This window comes from Emys orbicularis, chromosome 3 (genome assembly GCF_028017835.1).
Source record: "Emys orbicularis isolate rEmyOrb1 chromosome 3, rEmyOrb1.hap1, whole genome shotgun sequence".
In the NCBI taxonomy this organism is placed as follows: Eukaryota; Metazoa; Chordata; order Testudines; family Emydidae; genus Emys; species Emys orbicularis.
Window position 1 is genome coordinate 139,038,557 of NC_088685.1, and position 19,379 is coordinate 139,057,935.

The 19,379-nt window shown below is 40.9% G+C and overlaps 1 protein-coding gene across 1 annotated transcript in view; it reads left to right on the plus strand.

Annotated features, from left to right (window-relative positions):
* Nucleotides 1-19,379, plus strand: part of RYR2 (ryanodine receptor 2) — a 527,178-nt gene that overhangs the window by 457,788 nt on the left and 50,011 nt on the right. The window contains exons 88-94 of the mRNA XM_065401458.1: nt 169-257; nt 2,895-3,023; nt 5,802-5,906; nt 8,698-8,779; nt 11,485-12,788; nt 14,755-14,822; nt 18,128-18,275. Coding sequence (XP_065257530.1) covers nt 169-257; nt 2,895-3,023; nt 5,802-5,906; nt 8,698-8,779; nt 11,485-12,788; nt 14,755-14,822; nt 18,128-18,275 — 1,925 coding nt within the window. The remainder of the gene's footprint in view (nt 1-168; nt 258-2,894; nt 3,024-5,801; nt 5,907-8,697; nt 8,780-11,484; nt 12,789-14,754; nt 14,823-18,127; nt 18,276-19,379) is intronic.

Consider the following 19,379-nt stretch of genomic DNA (forward strand, 5'->3'; position numbering starts at 1 on the left):
CATTGAATTAAAATATGGCTTTAAACAGGAAAGTTACTTAAAAGATGTTTCAGTTCTTTAAAGTAGGTTTTGACCAATGGATTATACCAGAATTTATTTTAATAAATAATTCTGAAAATATTTGAGATTTAAAGAAATTTTAACTTGAACTCGTCCTCTCATTTTTAGATTTTCAGAATTATTTGAGAACTCAAACTGGTAACAACACAACTGTCAATATTATCATCTCCACTGTGGATTACTTACTGAGAGTTCAGGTAAACCCACCTTACATACTAATTTCAAATAAATACAGGTAGCTGCCTTTTACTATTTCCATCTATACCTCATGCGCCTTAACACACAGATGCTTTAGTTTGCTTTGATTATGAGTAAACTAAGTCTACATTACATTTACCAGTACATTACACATTCATCACAATACTGCTGCACTTGAATATCCCTCATACTCCATTTTTGGAAACACTGAAAAGGGGATCTGGAGCTGCTTCTTGGAGATAGTCTGATATCGATTCCAGCTTTTGGGACTGGGTTTTCCGTTTGCTAAATCATTTCCTTGGGGAGCAGAAGATGGCAGCAAAAGATGTTATCACTGGGCATTTCGTGGGTTCCCAGCTAGGCCCTCTATCTTCCTATGGTGCATTGGATACACTGGTGAGAACTGTGATGTCTGACATCACTGCCCACTGACATTCTGGTTTTCGGGAAGCTCAATCCAAGGTGCAAGATCTCCTTTCTGACAGCAAGAGATAATTAGCAAGGTTGGAAAAGTTGAGACAACAGAACTTTGATGGGAAGACCAGACTTACAGCCGAGCTAGAGAAGGAGGTTCATGGTCTGTTTCCAGAAGCAATTCCCTTCATCTGACTTCATTTATGCCTCCTTCGCCAGAAGTCGCAGCCACAGCAGCAACAGAAGAGACAGGCTAAAAGGAGACACTTAAACATTTTCCATATTGTTAAATGGGAGGCAGTTCTTGGCTAGATAGTATGGGGTCCTACTATGAAAAAATTGAGTACTACTACTTAAACCAAGAACAGGTTTTTCTGCTGCTCATATGTTCTCAGCACCTGCTCAGCCCTAACCTGTGGTTTTGCCCAATCACAGTATGCATTTTCTGTATTCTCTGTGGTGACCATTTGACCCATTTCCTTGCATCAAGATGTGGAATTACCACAGGTTACTGGATATTGGAGATTATCCATTTCAAGTACATAATCCTATTCTATTCCATATAGGTTTTATACTGTGTTCAGCACTGTAGTATCTTAGCGCCTTCCAGCAGTGTTTAGTGACATGAGTACACATCTGTCAACATATTGTTTGTTCTCTCATCTTGTACAGTGGGGAGGGTTTTTTTGTGTGTGTATATTCAGATGCTTAGCAACGAGTGCATGTGTTTGTGTGAACACACACATTGCTATGCATATATATTAGAGAAGGCAAGATCAAAGAACTGCACCTTGCACTTGGAGCTAAATGTGGTGAGGTTTGTGATCGTCTTTAGTTCCTGGGGGAGTTCATTCCACACACACAGACCAAGAAAGTTCTGTCTCCTTCAAACAAGCTTTACCTTTATTGTAGAGAGTTTCATTGTGCCAGAGGAGCATAGTTGTCAACCATGGTCTTCATCCTGGAGCTTTAGGGAATCTTTTAAATACTCTGGGCCCAGGCCATAGAGTGCCTTGAAGATAGGGACCAAGACCTTGAACTTGACTTGATGTTCTATCAAGAGCCAGTGTAGAGAGTGGAAGACAGGTTTCATGTGTTCATCATAGTTTGTGTTGCTGAGGAGATGTGCTGCAATGTTCTGTACTATTAGGAGGCCTCAGTCTGATCTGGAAAAATAACAGGAGTACTTGTGGCACCTTAGAGACTAACAAATTTATTAGAGCATAAGCTTTCGTGGGCTACAACCCACTTCTTCGGATGCATCTGATCTGGGGTTCCTATCCAAACCGAGCCTCTGAACAATTTGTGCTAATTAGCTTTAGTTTAAAGAAATAATATCAAAATCCCATTTCTCTGGGAAAGCATCACATTGTCATAATCCATCAAAGGGTAATGCAGAACATCTAATTCCTTTTCTGAACCAAGTGCATGAAGCACATAGAAGATGTATTGCAGTAAACATATTCATCATTTTACCTATTTGTCTCATCTGTCTGAAAATCCACATTACTGCACACCTCACTGTATCTTTTTTTTAATTTAACCAATTAAATTTCCTTTTAGCATTTGTTGTTGTTGTTGTTGTTGTTTCTAAAAATTCCAGTATGTGGAAAATCAATCCTTTTCTAGTTGTTGTTGCTGTTGTCTGTATTACTGTGTGACCTTGCAAGTTCTTTAGAGGCTCGGTCGTAATAACAACAATAAACCCTTTGATGTTTTGTAGCTCATTTTGATGAAGTTTCAACTGGCATTCTTTAAAGGAGATGGAAAAAAGAATTCTGTGCACAAAGAATATTCAGTTCCTTGATTTAGCTAGCTGACAGACAGAGAGTATAAAGACAGTATAAAGACACATAGTTCACATGAACAGCACACAGCACTGTGTTAATGATTTATTCAGTTTAAGGACCCTTATGTTTGTGTGAAGCTTGAAATAAACAAAAAGGCCAGGTATCTAGACAAAAGTTAGATTTTGAAGGGATTTTTGGTTTTGTTTTGTTTTTCCCTGTGAGTTTCACTGGCAATGAGAGAGAAAATGCATTATGTTGATGATACCGAAAATCTCTGAGATTATTTTAAATCCATATGAATGAATGGAACATTTTTTTTTGCTTACAACTAAGTTTGTTTTTTAAGTCTACTTTATGAAAATGCTGATGAACCCAGGAGTGGCAGTTTGAATATCTGACTTGTATATGTTGTTTCTTACATCTGTTTTATAGGAATCAATTAGTGATTTCTACTGGTATTATTCTGGGAAGGATGTTATTGATGAGCAAGGACAACGTAATTTCTCCAAAGCAATTCAAGTTGCAAAACAGGTCTTCAATACTCTCACAGAGTATATTCAGGTAAACTGCTCACATTGTCATTTGCATGAAATTAGTAAGAAATAATGTTTTGAAATATGTGTAGTAGCCATTTGTTATTTTTTTGCAACCTAAGAATCTAGCAGATTCCCAGGTATCACTGAATTATCTCCTCTTTTGCTAACCAAGACTGCTTGTGTCCCAGTATGTAGCCAGTTGTGTCCTTTTCTTTCCAACTGGAACCTTGCCATTATAATTTGTTTTTGCACCTCAAGACTGTACTACTGCAATGCATCCTAATGCATTCTTCACATTTACTTTATCTGAAAATTAAAACTAATGTAGAATGTGGCTGTGTGCTTAGTAAGTGGAATATCATGTGGCATATTCAATTAGTGCTCTGGCTTCTTGTCAGTTTCTGGCTGGAGCGTAAGGTGCTAGGGCTGATTATAAAGCTCTAAATACACTGCTTGAAAAAACTCTCTCCCCATGACATATTGCCACGTTTCAGATCTGCAGAGACTTGCTTGACCTGGACCCTCTTTGCAATAATCAAGAAGAAACTGCTGGCAGGATGTAATGAGCGCCATAGAAAAGTTCTAGAAGAAATTAATAATTCTGTACTGAGTCCAGGGCTTGGAAGGGGTGCCACAAATAAAATATGGAGCCAGACATTGAAAGATAAGAAAAAAACTGAATAGCTGTATCATTCGTGAGAACCATTCATTCTGTACACTGACTGAGGGAAGGGGACTCATAGACTTTAAGGCCAGAAGGGACCATCATGCTCATCTAGTCTGACCTTCTGCATATTGCAGGCAACAGAACCTCACCCACCCACTCCTGTAAAAGACCCATAAACTCTGTGAGTTCCTGAATTCCTCAAATCTTGATTTAGAGACTTCAAGTTACAGAGACTCCACCATTTACACTAGTTTAAACCTGCAAGTGATCCATGCCCCATGCTGCAGAGGAAGAAAAAAAATCCCATGGTCTCTGCCAGGCTGACCCGTGGGAAAATTCCTTCCTGACCCCATATATGGTGATCAGTTAGACCCTGAGCATGTGGGCAAGATCCGCAGCCAGACATCTGGAAAATAATTTTCTGTAGTATCTCAGAGCCCTTCCCATCTAGTGTTCCGTCACCCACCGTTGGAGATCTTTGCTACTAGCAGTTGCAGATCGGCTTCATGCCATTGTAGGCAGTCTCATCATATCATCCACTCCATAAACTTATCAAGCTCAGTCTTGAAGCCAGTTAGGTTTTTTTTGTCACCACTACTCCCTTGGAAGCTTGGTCCTATGGAAAAACTTGAATTCTGGCATTTCCTAACTTTTGAGTACTTGACTTTGAAATCTTCATAACATTGTTTAATGTAGTTTTTCTTTTCTATGTAACTAGCTAGAATTTTTAAAGAATCAAATTCTCCTGTGTTTTAATTTTAAAGTACCCTTTATTGTTCTCTTAAAAAAGGAAGTGTGATAAATGTTAGGGGAAAGTGTTAGGCAGCCTTAACATGGTTCACTACCATTCATCCTATACTATATTGGATCCTCTATCCACGTACAGAACTTCTTTCCCCATAAGTAGACACACTACTTGCAGATTGAGGTCCCATATAATTCATTTATTTCTTAGTGAATGTCACATACCAGTATGCTACAATATACTAGCCTTTTCCCATGTAAAATAATCAAGTGAGAAATGCTGCTTATGACAATATGAAGTGATTAAAAATAATTTGGGGCCTTTTTTCTGATTACACAATATTTTCATTATGGAAGTTGCGGTTCAACTGTCAGGAGATTGTTCAAAACTCCACTATATGAAATAATGGCAATTATGTTAATCAGCCAAAGGATAATTTTGATAAGCCAAAAAGTAGCTTTATCTGATAACTATTTTTGAGAAATTATCCCCAAAAATAATGTTTAAAAAATAGGGCCAGATTCTGGAGTAACTCCACTGAAAGTAAATGGACTTACAGAGATATGAAACCTATACGAGTGAAGATTCAGGCCTCTAATCATTGTAATTTCTCTTGGGAAGGATTTATTTAAAGACGGAGCATACAGACTGTACTTTTTTATTCACATTCAAATCCTCATTATGGAAATCTGTATTATTTTAGAGCTCATAGGAGTGAATTGTGAAAGTACTGGCTTGAATAAGTATTAATAGAAGCTGGTGATATGCAAATGTATACACACAGCTCTAACAGATTTGGCCTGCTACACCCAAACTATTCTGTTCACAGTGTTAATAATTATCTTATTCATTGTCCTTTGAAATATCATCTGATGTTTGTAAAAATATGATACCGTTGTAACACCAGACAGTGTTTTACAACAGGTGAAACTTGCTGAACAAAAAACAAGGGGCCTGATTCATCTCTTCTTAAAACAATTTTACCTCAACCTCATCATTGTTACTCCTGGTTTACACTTGCTTAAGTAGAGGAGAATTAGACTAAACATCTGTGCCCCTCATGAAATTCCAATTTAAAGGTGCAAACTGGTACTGTTCCATGAACATTGAGATCCATTTTTTGCGGCTCCCTCTTTATACAGAGCTTTGAAAATGTGGCCTTAGTTGCCTTAAAGCAAAGGAAGTGGTAGGGATATTCTATAGTAATTGTTAATGTGTTATCAAATGAAATTGTCATTCCATTTATGTTTCAGCTTTCCTTAACAGTTCCTAAAATGCTTGTGTAGCAGCTCTCATATTTTAGGTACCGTGATTCTAATTTTATCCTAATGTTTGATGTAATTCTCTTGCATATAAACCCTGTTCTCCTTTTCTTGTCATCTGCATGGTAGGGTCCATGTACAGGGAACCAGCAGAGTCTGGCACACAGCAGGCTATGGGACGCAGTGGTTGGTTTTCTTCATGTGTTTGCCCACATGCAGATGAAACTATCTCAGGTATCATGCACTTTTTGTTCTTATTTTTTAGTTACTAATTTTTTACAATACATTAGCTGAATTGTTGCCCAAACAAATTATTTTCATATTAAGAGAGGGTGACCAGAACAACAATGCAAGGGAATACAGAAGAATTGAGGCAGTATAGGCTGTGAACTAGTGGGAGAGAAACTTGGCCAAATGATTACAGAATGACACAGCAACTCCTATGATCCAACCCTTTCTTTTGACACCAACTTCCTCTGTAACTTTGGGCACATCAAACATTCTGTACCTCAATTTCCCCATCTGTAAAGCAGAGTCATATTTACCTTCTTACCTGTCTCAGGTGGGTGTGGTGGAGTATTTGAAAAATAATTTGATGTACTCAGATTACAGGTGCCAGACAAGTGGGAAATACTTTTTTGTTGTAATCATTATTTTTAATCTCTGTTGTTACTTTTATAATATTTAAAGTTATAGTTATAGAGTTATAGAGCTCTGAAGACGGAGATTTTTATAATTATTTTAGATTCTGATATGATTCAAGAATCCAGTCTTTGAATGTGCCACAGAGATGAAAGTTGGGATATAGTGTTGAGTGAAGGTTGATTTCTTGGTTCTGCTGAACTTCTTAGTGCTATAGACATTCTTTGTCTTCATGAACAGGCATTCTCACAGCAGGTAGCATTGTAGTGAATGCAGACTTTCCTAAATGATGAAGAGGAGACACATACAAAATAGAGGTGCACAAATAGCCTACACATATTGCCATGGTTACCAAAATATACTTATTTTAAGAATGAAAAAGTAGACTTGTTCAACACCATGTGGAAAGTCTGTGGCCAGGCCAGGAGTAAAATCCTCTTGGGTCCCAGTGTAGTGCTTTTAATATGAGAAGACATGCTTTTCTCTTATTAAAAGTTTCTGCTTTATTCACTGTTCATCCTTTGCACTGAATGAGGCAGGAGTCCTATGGTAAAAAAAAAAAAAAAGGTGATCATGTTATGTCATAAAACCTTATGAGGGGACAGAATTAAATGTGCATGAGCAACCTTAATTCTGGCTCTTCTTAACTTTTGGTTGCTTCATCTTGTATGATAGTTTTTTGTATGTAATTTCATAAATTATAAAAACATATAAAAACCCACCACCACCAAATACTCCATCTTATGAAGCCATATTGACCCTCAGCATGAGTTATCGGCAGAGTTTGAATCTAGGACCTTTGGATCCACAGCACAGACCTCCACCACTTGAGTTAGAGGAGTGACAGATAGCAGTAATATCTTCTCATCCTGTATGTGGATCAGCTAGTAGAGAGGGCTTGACACACACTTTGCCAACTGTTTGCTAGACAGTAGGGTAATGTTGATGTTCAGGATTCCTGGATTCTGTTCCTGGCTTAGGAAGGAAATGGGGTCTAGTGGTTAGAGATAGCACACCTAAGTGCATAGATTTGGCACATTCATTATAAAAGGCAGTATGGCTATGGATGAGACTTGGGTTTGCGATTACAGGTTTGTATTCTCAGATCTGTCTGAAGTGACCTTGCACAATGTTTTTCTTACTACATCTGTCAAATGAGAGACTATTTGCCTGCCTCCTAAGACAGCTATGAGGCTTTGCTCAATAATAGGGTGAGGGAAGTTCATAGGATTATTAATATTAGTTGCTAGATTAGACCTGATGGTTTCCTCCTAGTCTATGGGACAGTGCAATGTCTTTTTCCCATTTGGAGTTCAAGCTCTTGGGGCCTGGGAGCATGTTCAGTATCTCAGAATAGTTGACATATCGGGAGATCTTTGAGGCTTTGAATATGCCTAATGCAGATGGGATGCTCAGGTATTTTCATAGCAAACTTTTAATAAATTCATCTGAACAAGTGTAAATACTGATTTTCAGAGTCTTTTCTGAATTGACTAAATCTGGGTGGATTTCATTGGGGTTGGCAAATGACACCTCTTTGGTGTACATCATAAAGGCTGGCACTAGAGCTCTTCCAAGAATGGTTGGAAATAGATTTGAAGCCACTGAACTGTTTATGGAGAAATTTTAAGAAAAATATGCCTGAGGCACAGAACAAACATGGGGAAATTTCAGATTAAATAGTTAAAGATTGACAAAGTTCTACGCAATTGAAGTTGAATAACTTTGTTTTACCTCGTATAAAACATTCCCAACTATGACTGATCTGTCACTTTTTTTGTCTTATTTGAGCTTTTTGTAATTCAATGCTATTGCTGTTATGACACTTTTCTTTTGGCAGTGTGGGTGAGAACCTGATCATCGCAATACTAACATCAGTTTAGCAGACATAAAGTATTATATAGGCATCATCTCTTCAACTCTGACACAGCTGCATACTATCAGAAAAGCTTTTCTTTTCTTTATTCTCCATAGTAGCTCAACTTGCACTATGGCTGTATTAAATTGCTGTTTCTTCTAAACAAATACGTGTGTGTGTGTGTGTGTGTGTGTGTGTGTGTGTGTGTGTGTGTGTGTGTGTTTTGCTACTGTATGACAGTAAATAGTTGGATAAATGTGTTTTCATTTTATTTTCAGATCTGACATAAAGGGCCAAATACACTAATGGCCTCTCAGCTTCTCAGTCTGATTTTCCCTAAATGAAACCTACACATGCAAACACAAACATTAGTTCAAGTTGGCAGTTGTATGTGTAAAATACCTGTTTTACAAGTGCAAGTTCCTATTTGTGCAAAATATGTTCATGCAAGATCAGAGGCTGAGTTGAGGTTCATAGAAATATTGGCCCAAAATAGTCTTATTTACAATGTATTCATGTTTGCAGGATTCCAGTCAAATTGAATTACTGAAAGAGTTAATGGATCTTCAGAAGGATATGGTGGTCATGTTGCTCTCTATGCTGGAAGGTAATTTTAATTTATTTTAACAGTTTATTTTGCAAGTATTATAACCGTGTCTTTTCCTCTGCACATTTTTTTCACAGCAAAACCAATGTCTCTTCCTTTTTTAGTATTTTAAAGTTAATTTGTTTATTATTAGAAGAGCTGTTGATCTTTAAAGGCCCATGGGAATTATTATAACTATAATTTACATGGTGAGCGATAATGTAAGAATTAATTAAATCAATGTTAATTATGCACAGGCCAGCTCAGTTTGAATCATTACAAAGATTTACTTATTTCCATGTGTTTGGCTTCTATTTTGGTTCAAATGAGATGCTATTTGGTGGTGAAGCTAGAATCCAAGGTTCTTGCTACAGAAGGAAGCTTCACTATTTATCAGTTGTTTTATTTACTGTGTGTTAGCAACTTCAGTGTGCTGCATTTAACATCACACTTTTTTGTATTGACAATTACCTTAACCATGAAAGAATGGGCTTTGAATTCACCTGGGTAGGTCTACCATGGCTCTGGGGGATTGTCCTGTTTAACATTTGCAACAGCTACCGTTGCACCTCAACTTCACCCAGTAGCAGGTGGCCATTGTAAAATATGGTTATTATTTATTGATTTGCAGTGGCCACTGGGACCTTCAGTCAAGGACCAGGACCACATTGTGCTAGGCATTGAATAAACAAAGATGGTCCCAAAGATACTTATTTTCTCCCTCAGAACCAGAAAGCCTTGTGACGGGTTGGATCACAGAAACCCCCTTGGGAGCTGCCACCCAATGTGCAAAGACTACCCCTGCTTCTGTTTTCCCTGCCAGCTCAGGATTCCAGCACCCTGTCTTGCTGAGCCAGCCACTCCTGTCCGGCTCCAACACAGGCCCAGGGTCTGAATCACTTGTCCCAAAGCTGCAAGTTTACCTGAAACCAGCTCACAGGAGTGTGCTTGTCTTTAGCACTCAGATGCCCAACTCCCAATGGGGTCTAAACCCAGATAAATCCGTTTTACCCTGCATAAAGCTTATGCAGGGCAAACTCATAAATTGTTCGCCCTCTATAACACTGATAGAGAGATATGCACAGTTGTTTGCTCCCTCAGGTATTAATACACACTCTGAGTAAATTACTAAATAAAAAGTGATTTTATTAAATACAGACAGTAGGATTTAAGTGGTTCCAAGTAGTAACAGACAGAACAAAGTAAGTCACCAAGCAAAATAAAATAAAATGCGCAAATCTATGTCTAATCAAACTAAATACAGATAATCTCACCCTCAGAGATGCTTCAGTAAGTTTTTCTCAGACTGGACACCTTCCAGGCCTGGGCACAATTCTTTCCCCTGATACAGCTCTTGTTCCAGCTTAGGTGTTAGCTAGGGGATCCTCCATGATGGCTCCTCTCCCCCCCTCTTCTGTTCCACCCCTTTATATATCTTTTGCATAAGGCGGGAACCCTTTGTCCCTCTGGGTTTCCACCCCCCCTCACTGGAAAAGCACCAGGTTAAAGATGGATTCCAGTTCAGGTGACATGATCACATGTCACTGCAAGACTTCATTTCTCACTTGCCAGCACACACATATACAGGGAGACTCACAGGTAAACAGCCATCTGCAGACAATGGTCCTGGTTAATGGGAGTCATCAAGATTCCAAACCATCATTAATGGCCCACACTTTACATAATTACAATAGGCCCTCAGAGTTACATTTTATATTTCTAGTTTTAGATACAAGAGTGGTACATTTATACAAATCAGATGATCATACTCAGTAGATTATAAGCTTTGTAATGATACCTTACAAGAGACCTTTTGCATGAAGCATATCTCAGTTACGTTACATTCACTTATTACCGTATTTTCTCTAAAACTATCCCAGTTACATTATATTGACTTATTATCAAGTTTTTATAAAACCATATAGACTGCACAACGTAACAAGCCTAATCTCCATAGCATATCTAAGCTCCTCAGAGGAGAGGCTAGAAAAGTCTCAATGTCGCTCCTAAATTCTATCTCCCATTCAGCACTCTATTAAATGTGAAAGAAATCTTAGATGTATACATACTGACATTTATCTCCTTCTTTCAAAAGCAGTGCTTATAATTACTTCTTTATTACTTCTCTATTGCATCTTTATAGAATCATAGAAGTGTAGGACCTGAAGGGACCTTGAGTGGTCATCCAATCCAGTCCCCTGCACTCAAGGCAGGACTAAGTAATAACTAGACCATTCCTGAGAGGTGTTTGTCTAACCTGCTCTTAAAAACCTCCAGTGACGGAGATTCCACAACCTCCTTAGGCAATTTGTCCCAGTGCTTAACTTCCTTGACAGGAAGTTTTTCCTAATGTCCAACCTAAATCGGCCTTGCTGCAATTTAAACATATAGCCTCTGAGGACAGGAAAAGAAGCAAACAAGAAAAAAAATTTCACCCTCCTCCTTGTAACAACCTTTTAATCTGTCATTATGGCTCCCCTCAGTCTTCACTTCTTCAGACTAAACAAACCCAATTTTTTCAATCCTTCCTTATAGATCTTGATTTGGTATAGTATTTTTAAATGATAACCTGTATAATTATACACTGAAGACTTGCATGCAACCAGATCAGTTAGCAGTTTGTAAATCTTACCATGTGATGATTTCAGTAGTCATTATTAAATGCTTTTATTTGCCAAAATGTTCATTGTCACCAATGACTTGTTATTGCATGTCACCCCCTTTAGGTAATGTTGTGAATGGAACTATTGGCAAGCAGATGGTTGACATGCTAGTGGAGTCTTCCAACAATGTGGAAATGATTCTGAAGTTTTTTGATATGTTCTTAAAGTTGAAGGATTTAACTTCATCTGATGCATTCAAGGAATATGACCCTGATGGTAAGGGTATAATTTCAAAGAGGGACTTTCAGAAGGCCATGGAAAGCCATAAGCACTACACCCAGTCTGAAACTGAGTTTCTACTATCTTGTGCTGAGACAGATGAGAATGAGACTCTGGATTATGAGGAATTTGTGAAACGGTTCCATGAGCCTGCCAAAGACATTGGTTTCAATGTTGCTGTTCTTCTGACCAACCTTTCAGAGCACATGCGCCATGATACTCGGTTGCAGACTTTTCTTGAGCTAGCAGAGAGCGTTCTGAATTATTTTCAGCCCTTCCTTGGACGCATAGAAATCATGGGTAGTGCAAAGCGCATTGAACGAGTTTACTTTGAAATAAGTGAGTCAAGTCGGACTCAGTGGGAGAAACCTCAGGTTAAAGAGTCAAAGAGGCAGTTTATCTTTGATGTAGTAAACGAAGGAGGGGAGAAGGAAAAGATGGAACTTTTTGTTAATTTCTGTGAGGATACCATCTTTGAAATGCAGCTAGCTGCCCAGATCTCTGAGTCAGATTTGAATGAGAGGTCCACAAATAAAGAAGAGAATGAAAAAGATAAGCCTGAGGAACAGGACCCTAGCAGGGGCTTCTTCTCCCTTGTGACTGTCAAGGCAGCCTTGGTAGCCCTCAAGTATAATATAATGACTCTTACAAAAGTGCTCAGCATGAAGAGTCTAAAGAAGCAGATGAAGAAAATGAAGAAAATGACCATGAAGGACATGTTCATGGCTTTATTTTCTTCCTACTGGAGCATCTTGATGGGCTTACTGCATTTCACCTGTAGTGTTTTCCGGGGCTTCTTTCGCATCATGTACAGTTTGCTACTCGGAGGAAGCCTGGTAGAAGGGGCTAAGAAGATCAAGGTGGCTGAACTTTTAGCTAATATGCCAGATCCCACTCAGGATGAGGTACGTGGTGAAGGGGAAGAGGGAGAAAGGAAACCCACAGAAGCTGCATTGCCAGCAGAAGATCTGACCGATCTGACAGCTTTATCAGATGATGGTGACCTACTCTCAGACATATTTGGCTTGGACTTGAAAAGAGAAGGAGGCCAGTATAAGCTGATTCCTCATAATCCAAATGCTGGTCTGAGTGATTTGTTGAGCACATCTTCCTTACTCCCATTACCTGAGATGCAGGAAAAAATTCAGGTAACAAACTATATTTTTATCCACCATGTTTCAGTCTGTTCTGTGTGGGCCAGAAATAAAACTTACAACTATGTTTGTGTGATTTTAGTTTTTTTCTTAAGTGTGGCATGCTTTTTAAAGAATAACAGTGAATTACCAAAGTTTAGTCTTTCTGGGATCATGAGCTTGAAGCTGCTCAGACTAGTCCATGTTATTTGGTTTGCTTTTAAATTCAAAATTCAGTTTGTCTTTTGTAAATGCAAAGGGAAATGTCATTTTCCCTCAGTGTAGCGTTGGTTAATAAAAAATGCCTTGATGTTCAGCACTATGACTGTTGCCTTTTAGCCATGTTTTGACGGCTGCATACCGTATAATACTGCTTAGACTTTTAGATGGGATTGCTTGTGTTGGTAAGGGGCAGATCTCAACAGCCCTGGGGCTCACTTCTGGTTTGTCTTATGCAGGGCCAGCTCCAGGGTTTTTGCTGCCCCAAGCGGCGGGAAAAAAAAAAAAAGCCGCGATCGGCGGCAGCTCCACCGCGCCGCTTTCTAATTCGGCGGCAGGTCCTTCCCTCCGAGAGGGACAGGGACCCGCCGCCGAAGAGCCCGACGTGCCGCCCCTTCCCCTTGGCCGCCCCAAGCACTGCTTGCTCAGCTGGTGCCTGGAGCCGGCCCTGGTCTTATGTTTCTAAAGTTCATGCGTCAGGGTTTCATCTAGGTATCTTCAGGGGGCAGGGTATTCTGGGAGGGTTTTTTTTTTTAATTTCCTTCCTCTGAAGCATCAGGAATGGACACAGCTGGAGATGGGACTTTGGACATGAAGGGCACCGAGCATTCTCTTTATCAACGTGCATGACTGGATGACTGGTTGGTTCTTGCTCATGTGCTCAGGGTCTCACTGATCAGTATACATGGGGTTGGGAAGGATTTGTTCCCCAGGTCATATTGGCAGTGTAGCAGGGTGGACACCTGCTCCTGCCCTGAAGGGCTTGAAATAAGCCCTGAAAGAGGGCTGCAGTGGTAAAAGCATCCCTGGAGAGGGCTGCAGCTCTAAAAGCTGGGCTGATTGGGGAAGCGGCCGCAGATGGGCCACACCCCAATCAGGCCATAGCTGGCCTGTATAAAAAGGCAGGGAGCCAGGAGCTCAACAGTCTCTCTCCGCATTCAGTGAGAGAAGGGCCTGGCTGCAGGGAGCTTAACCAAGTGCCTAGAGTGGATCAGGGCTGGGGAAAGGCCAAGAGAGCTGGGGAGCTCCAGCCTAGGAAAGCCCCAGGTTGCACGTCTAGGGTAAGGCAAAAGGGGCACTTGGGTTGCAGGAGGCAGCCCATGGCTAGGCAGAGGCAGCAGGTCTGAACCCCTTTGCCTGTGATGAGTGGCTTATACTGCAGTCTGCCCCAGTGAATGGGGGCTAGATGGAGACTGGGCAGTAGCCAAGACTGAAGCGAAGTGGGGATAATGGGTGGGGTTCCCCTGGGAAGGGGAGACCCAGAACTGTGGGGGTACTGCCAGGGGACAGCACCCAGTTAAAGGGGCACCGGGGTCCGGGAGGGACATGGGGCCAAGCGGCAGTGGGACACCGGCCTGCAAAGGGCGCTCTGGAGGCTGGAGAGCTAATTCCCAAGATGACCAGCAGGAGGCGCTGCAGGGGTGAGTCCCGCGCAGTGACCTTGGGTTCTTTTCATCTTCCTCTGCAACCTGTGGATGTGGGTCACTTGCCAGGATTATCTGGGTATCACTTAATCATTTTCCTGCCATTGCAGGGCTTGGATCACTGGTACATTTCAGCCCTTCCTATTCTCTGCCTTTTTCACCTAACAATTTAGTCTCATGTAGGTTGTAATACTTTGGTCTCACTTTAATTGTTGGCTTCAGTGTGTGGGTGATAGATGGTGTTGGTGGTCTGCGATATAGAGGAGGTCAGACTAGATGATCTAATGGTTCCTTCTGGCCTTAAACTCTATGACATTTTTTTATCTGACTCATTCAAGGAGCAGAAAGTGAATGACGATGCAAAGGAGGAGAAAGAAGAAACTAAATCGGAACTTGAAAAAGCAGAGTAGGTATAACCGTAAACCTTGCCCCTAAGAACTGTAGTTTGTTTTTCTGAGAAATCAGTTTTGTTTACAGGTAGTCCCTTGCGCCTTCATTTCTGTGTCATAGAGACATCTTACATGTCTGAATGTAGGTTCCCCATCACACATCATCCTCGCTGGCAAAGGAGCCCCTCACAGTCCCAGTGCAGTGAAACCAGCATAAAATTGATGCCATTATGGTGGTTTTATGCCTTCCTTTATTCCAGTCCATCCTTCCCAGTCCCATTTCCAGCTGTGATCCCTGTATTTACATGACACCTGGGATAGCAGTCAGCCTTCTCTATAGTGCTGCTCTATGATAAGTCTTCTGATGACTAGAATTTACACACTGTCTCACGCTATCTCCCTCCCTTCCCCAGGAGAGTTAAGAGTTGTATGTCCAGCCCGGGGCTGGGCTGCTTGAACAGACAAATTCCCAATATCACTTGGAACTGAGTTCTCCTGCGTCCAAGGCCCCATGTACTCCACATAAAACTGAACCTAATGTCTACTTCAACAACCCCAGCTTCTATAGCATGCTGGTGCAGAAAATGGAAAATTCCACAGGAGCATTTATCAGAGGGGTAGCTGTGTTAGTCTGTATCCACAAAACAACGAGGAGTCCGGTGGTACCTTTTACCCACGAAAGCTTATGTCCAAATAAATCTGTTAGTCATTAAGGTGCCACCGAACTCCTAGTTACAGGAGCATTTGAATTTAAAACTAGAAGTCTAAATATGTAAGTAGCCCCTGCATGCATTTGTTTGTGATACTGAATGCAATTTATTTTAGGCTGTCCCAAAGATTTCACTTTTCAATCTGCCACACACGTTATCGCTCACACACCAAGGGGAACCTGGAGGTTTTGGCAGCTGGGCAGAAAATAGTTAGGGCCTTTGGCATTTGAACAGGTTTGAGAGGCAGAGTGGGATTGTGGGACAAGAGCTTTAGCTGGACGATTGTATTAAAATGACTGGCAGTACAAAAGCTAACATGCCTGATATTTAATAGTTATCTTTAAGGTTCAGAGTTAAAACCCCTTTAAGAAGGAAGAGGGAGTTTATCCCTCCTAGAACTATTGTTCCAGGCTGTCTGCTGACTAAAGATATGTCTACAGTACCCGCCGGATCAGCGGGCAGTGATCGATCCAGCAGGGGTCGATTTATCGCATCTAGTCTAGATGCAATAAATCGACCCCTGAGCGCTCTCCCGTTGACTCCTGTACTCCACCGCCATGAGAGGCACAGGCGGAGTCGATGGGGGAGCGGCAGCAGTTGATTCACTGCAGTGAAGACACCACGGTGAGTAGGTCTAAGTACGTCGACTTCAGCTATGTTATTCATGTAGCTGAAGTTGCATAACTTAGATCAATCCCCCCCACTTAGGGTAGACCAGGCCTTAGGAAGAAAATGCTTTGATTTACATTCAGCTCTAGAGCTGTGCCGGAACCAGAATTTCTGTCCCATGAAAAATGTCACATTTCCAAATATTTTTTCTTTTGACTTGGAATGAAAAGTTGAAAATTAAAATTTTCTATTGGATGTAAATTATGGCGCCAGGGAGCCCAACTGCCAGATGGGCACCCCAGGGAGCTGACTAGCCGGGTAGCCCAGGAAGCCGAGCAACTAAGGGAGCCATCACCAGGCAGGCTGCCCAGTATTCTGGGAGGCTGGGGACCCAAGCAGTCTGCATGCCTACCCTCCAGTCAGCTTTTAGGCAGGCTGAGAGGAATCCAGACGGGCTGGCCAATCTGCTTGCCTGCCTGGTTTCCATCAAAAGTTTTGACAGAGTCAAAATGTTCCCACAGCACATATTGATTCCATCAAATCAGAAGTTTCCAATGGAAAAAAAGGTTCCATCAGAAAATGTTTGACCAGCGTTATTTAGTCCATATGTCTAAAGTTTTCTTGGCAAACACAGTGGCTAGAAGCATTTAACATAGACACAGACACACACCACATAGGTTCCAGAGAACAATTTTATAGTAAGGTGTATGGTCTTTGGCAAAGTCTTCGGCTACAGGTTCACTGAATGCACTGTGTGCAGCTGCTAGGTATGTAAACCAGGGTGATTTTGATTTTACAAACCTCGTCAGTCCAATATTGTTTTGCCTTTAGCAAAATTCTGTGTGGGCATTGCTCACTGCAGGATTACAGTTCAGTGCTTTTAGATTTTTATGCAGCACAAACTTTAATGTCAGTTTTTTCAATGTGCAACTCAGCCTTTCTCTTTGTTTTTGTTTTTGATTTGTTTTTGGTTTTCTAAATTAATGCAACACTGTTTTAGGTCCCATATTAGTAATAGAATTAAGGTCCGAGTTAAAAATCAAATAAATGTAATGGAATACAAAATACAGTGTTTGGTTTTAACTGGTAAAATAGAGTGAAATTACATCCCATAGTTCAGGATTCCTTGTTTTCCTTTGTATAGCTGATACGTCACAAACACCTGAAAGTGCAACAATCAATTCTTGTTCCCTCCTCCATTTGAGTAAGTGCTTGTGGTATCCACAACTGTTGGAGGGGAAATGCAGAATCCTGAACTCAAGACTTGGTTCATAAATAGAGGAGGAAATGCTTTTTCAGTTATTCTGTTTCAAAACATAAATGTATTTTAAGTTTTAAGTCAACTATTTTCTGTTATGGCCAAATCCTGCTGCTTTCTCTGCATCCTGGAGCCCTCATCACAGCAGATGTGGTGTAGTCATGAGGCTGAAGGGGAGCTACCCGAAGTGCATTACAGAGCTTAGTTCTGTTGGTACTAACTACACAAATATGGAGTGGGGCTTGGGAATAGGAAGGGTGGAGCAGGTGGATCCATAATTACCTGGATTCACCAGTCAAATATCCTCATTTAAGAGAGGTTACTGCAATGCAGTGGCTGCAGTATCACCCACAGAACATTTTTGCCATTTCTTTGTGGCCTGAGAGGGAGGATTCCTCTTCATTTCACGTCTCTTCCCTGCACGAATCATGGCTATTGTGGCTTCATAAGGGGACAGGATTTCCCCCTTAATGTGGTGGGACTGTAAACAGGGGTCAGCAATGTGTCCATGGTAAAAATTTTGAGATCCATGGTAATTTTTCAAAACATTGAATGACTGAATGACATAATCCCCCCAACCCCCAATGTCCGTCACTAAATATGGAAATTTTGTCAAGTGTCCGTCGTGCAATGTGGTGGTGCCGACCCCTGACTGTAAACATCCGGGTGGGAAAAAAGTTTACAATAGATCTCTAGGTTATCTTCAGTGACTCAGCACACATTATGGGTTCATTTGTTTTCTCAGGGGAGAAGATGGAGAAAAGGAAGAAAAAGCCAAAGAAGACAAAGGGAAACAGAAGCTGAGACAGCTTCATGCACACAGATATGGAGAACCAGAAGTCCAGGAATCAGCCTTTTGGAAGAAAATCATAGCATACCAGCAGAAACTTCTTGTAAGATGTTATCTACAATGTTATCTACATTGGACTCAGTACTTGAATGTTAGCCAGGAACTTGTTACAAAGGCCTACAGAGTGTCTGTGCATCTGAGAAAGCTGTAGCAACTTTCACTCATTCTCTGCCCTTAACCCACCCCCCAAAAAGGCATAAAAACAACATGACAGTGAAAATACCAATGTGCTAGGCAAAATAATCATTTAAAAAAACAAACTTTAAGGGCCTTCTTCAAAGCTGCATGTGACGTTTGCCTTCAAATAAGCACATACACTCTTCATAACCACAAAACCATGCTGCTTTTTTCTTTGCACAAGTTGGTACTTGTATATGCAGTTACCCAATTTGTGAATGCAAATGTGGGGGTTTGTGGCTGGAATGGATGCACATGTATTTTGTATTTTTAAGGGGTGGAAGAATTATATGCATTCTTGAAAATAATTTGCCACGAATGTTCATAGCTGCATTGCGACTGTGAAATCCTATTAGTAAGCAGCACGAGCCTGCTGTGGGGGTAATTAACCATTGGAGCAGTTTACCAAGGATCGTGATGGCCTCTCCATCACTGGCAATTTCTAAATCAAGATGGATTTTTTTTTAAAAGATATGCTGACATTCAAAAGGAATTATTTTGGGGAAGTTCTGTGGCCGATGTTATCCAACAGGTCAGACTAGATGATCACACTGGTCTCTTCTGGCCTTGGAATCTATGAAGGGGAAAATTTAGAGTGGAGAGATCTCAGAACTGAGAGCAAAATTTGGTGAGTTCAGAAGTTCTCTCACAGGTAAATTACATTTGTCTCTCAGGCTGAGGCACCATTCAGAGGCTTTGCTCAATATCTGAAAGGCACAAGGCTGAAGAATGAAATCTTGGTCTCAGACCTGTGGTAGTGGCTACGGAGCCTCTCCATGACAACTACCACAAGTCAGGGCTCCTCTGCTCTCTCCCATGGATCCAAGCAACTCTCTAACCCATTGGCTCTGCACCTGCCTGCATGACAACTCCACCACACATATTCCTGTAAAAAGAGCTACCGCTAAGGCCATAGTGTTCAAGAGTCTGCAGGGTCACCTTTCACTGCTGCTCTGCTTTCTAGCCCCTA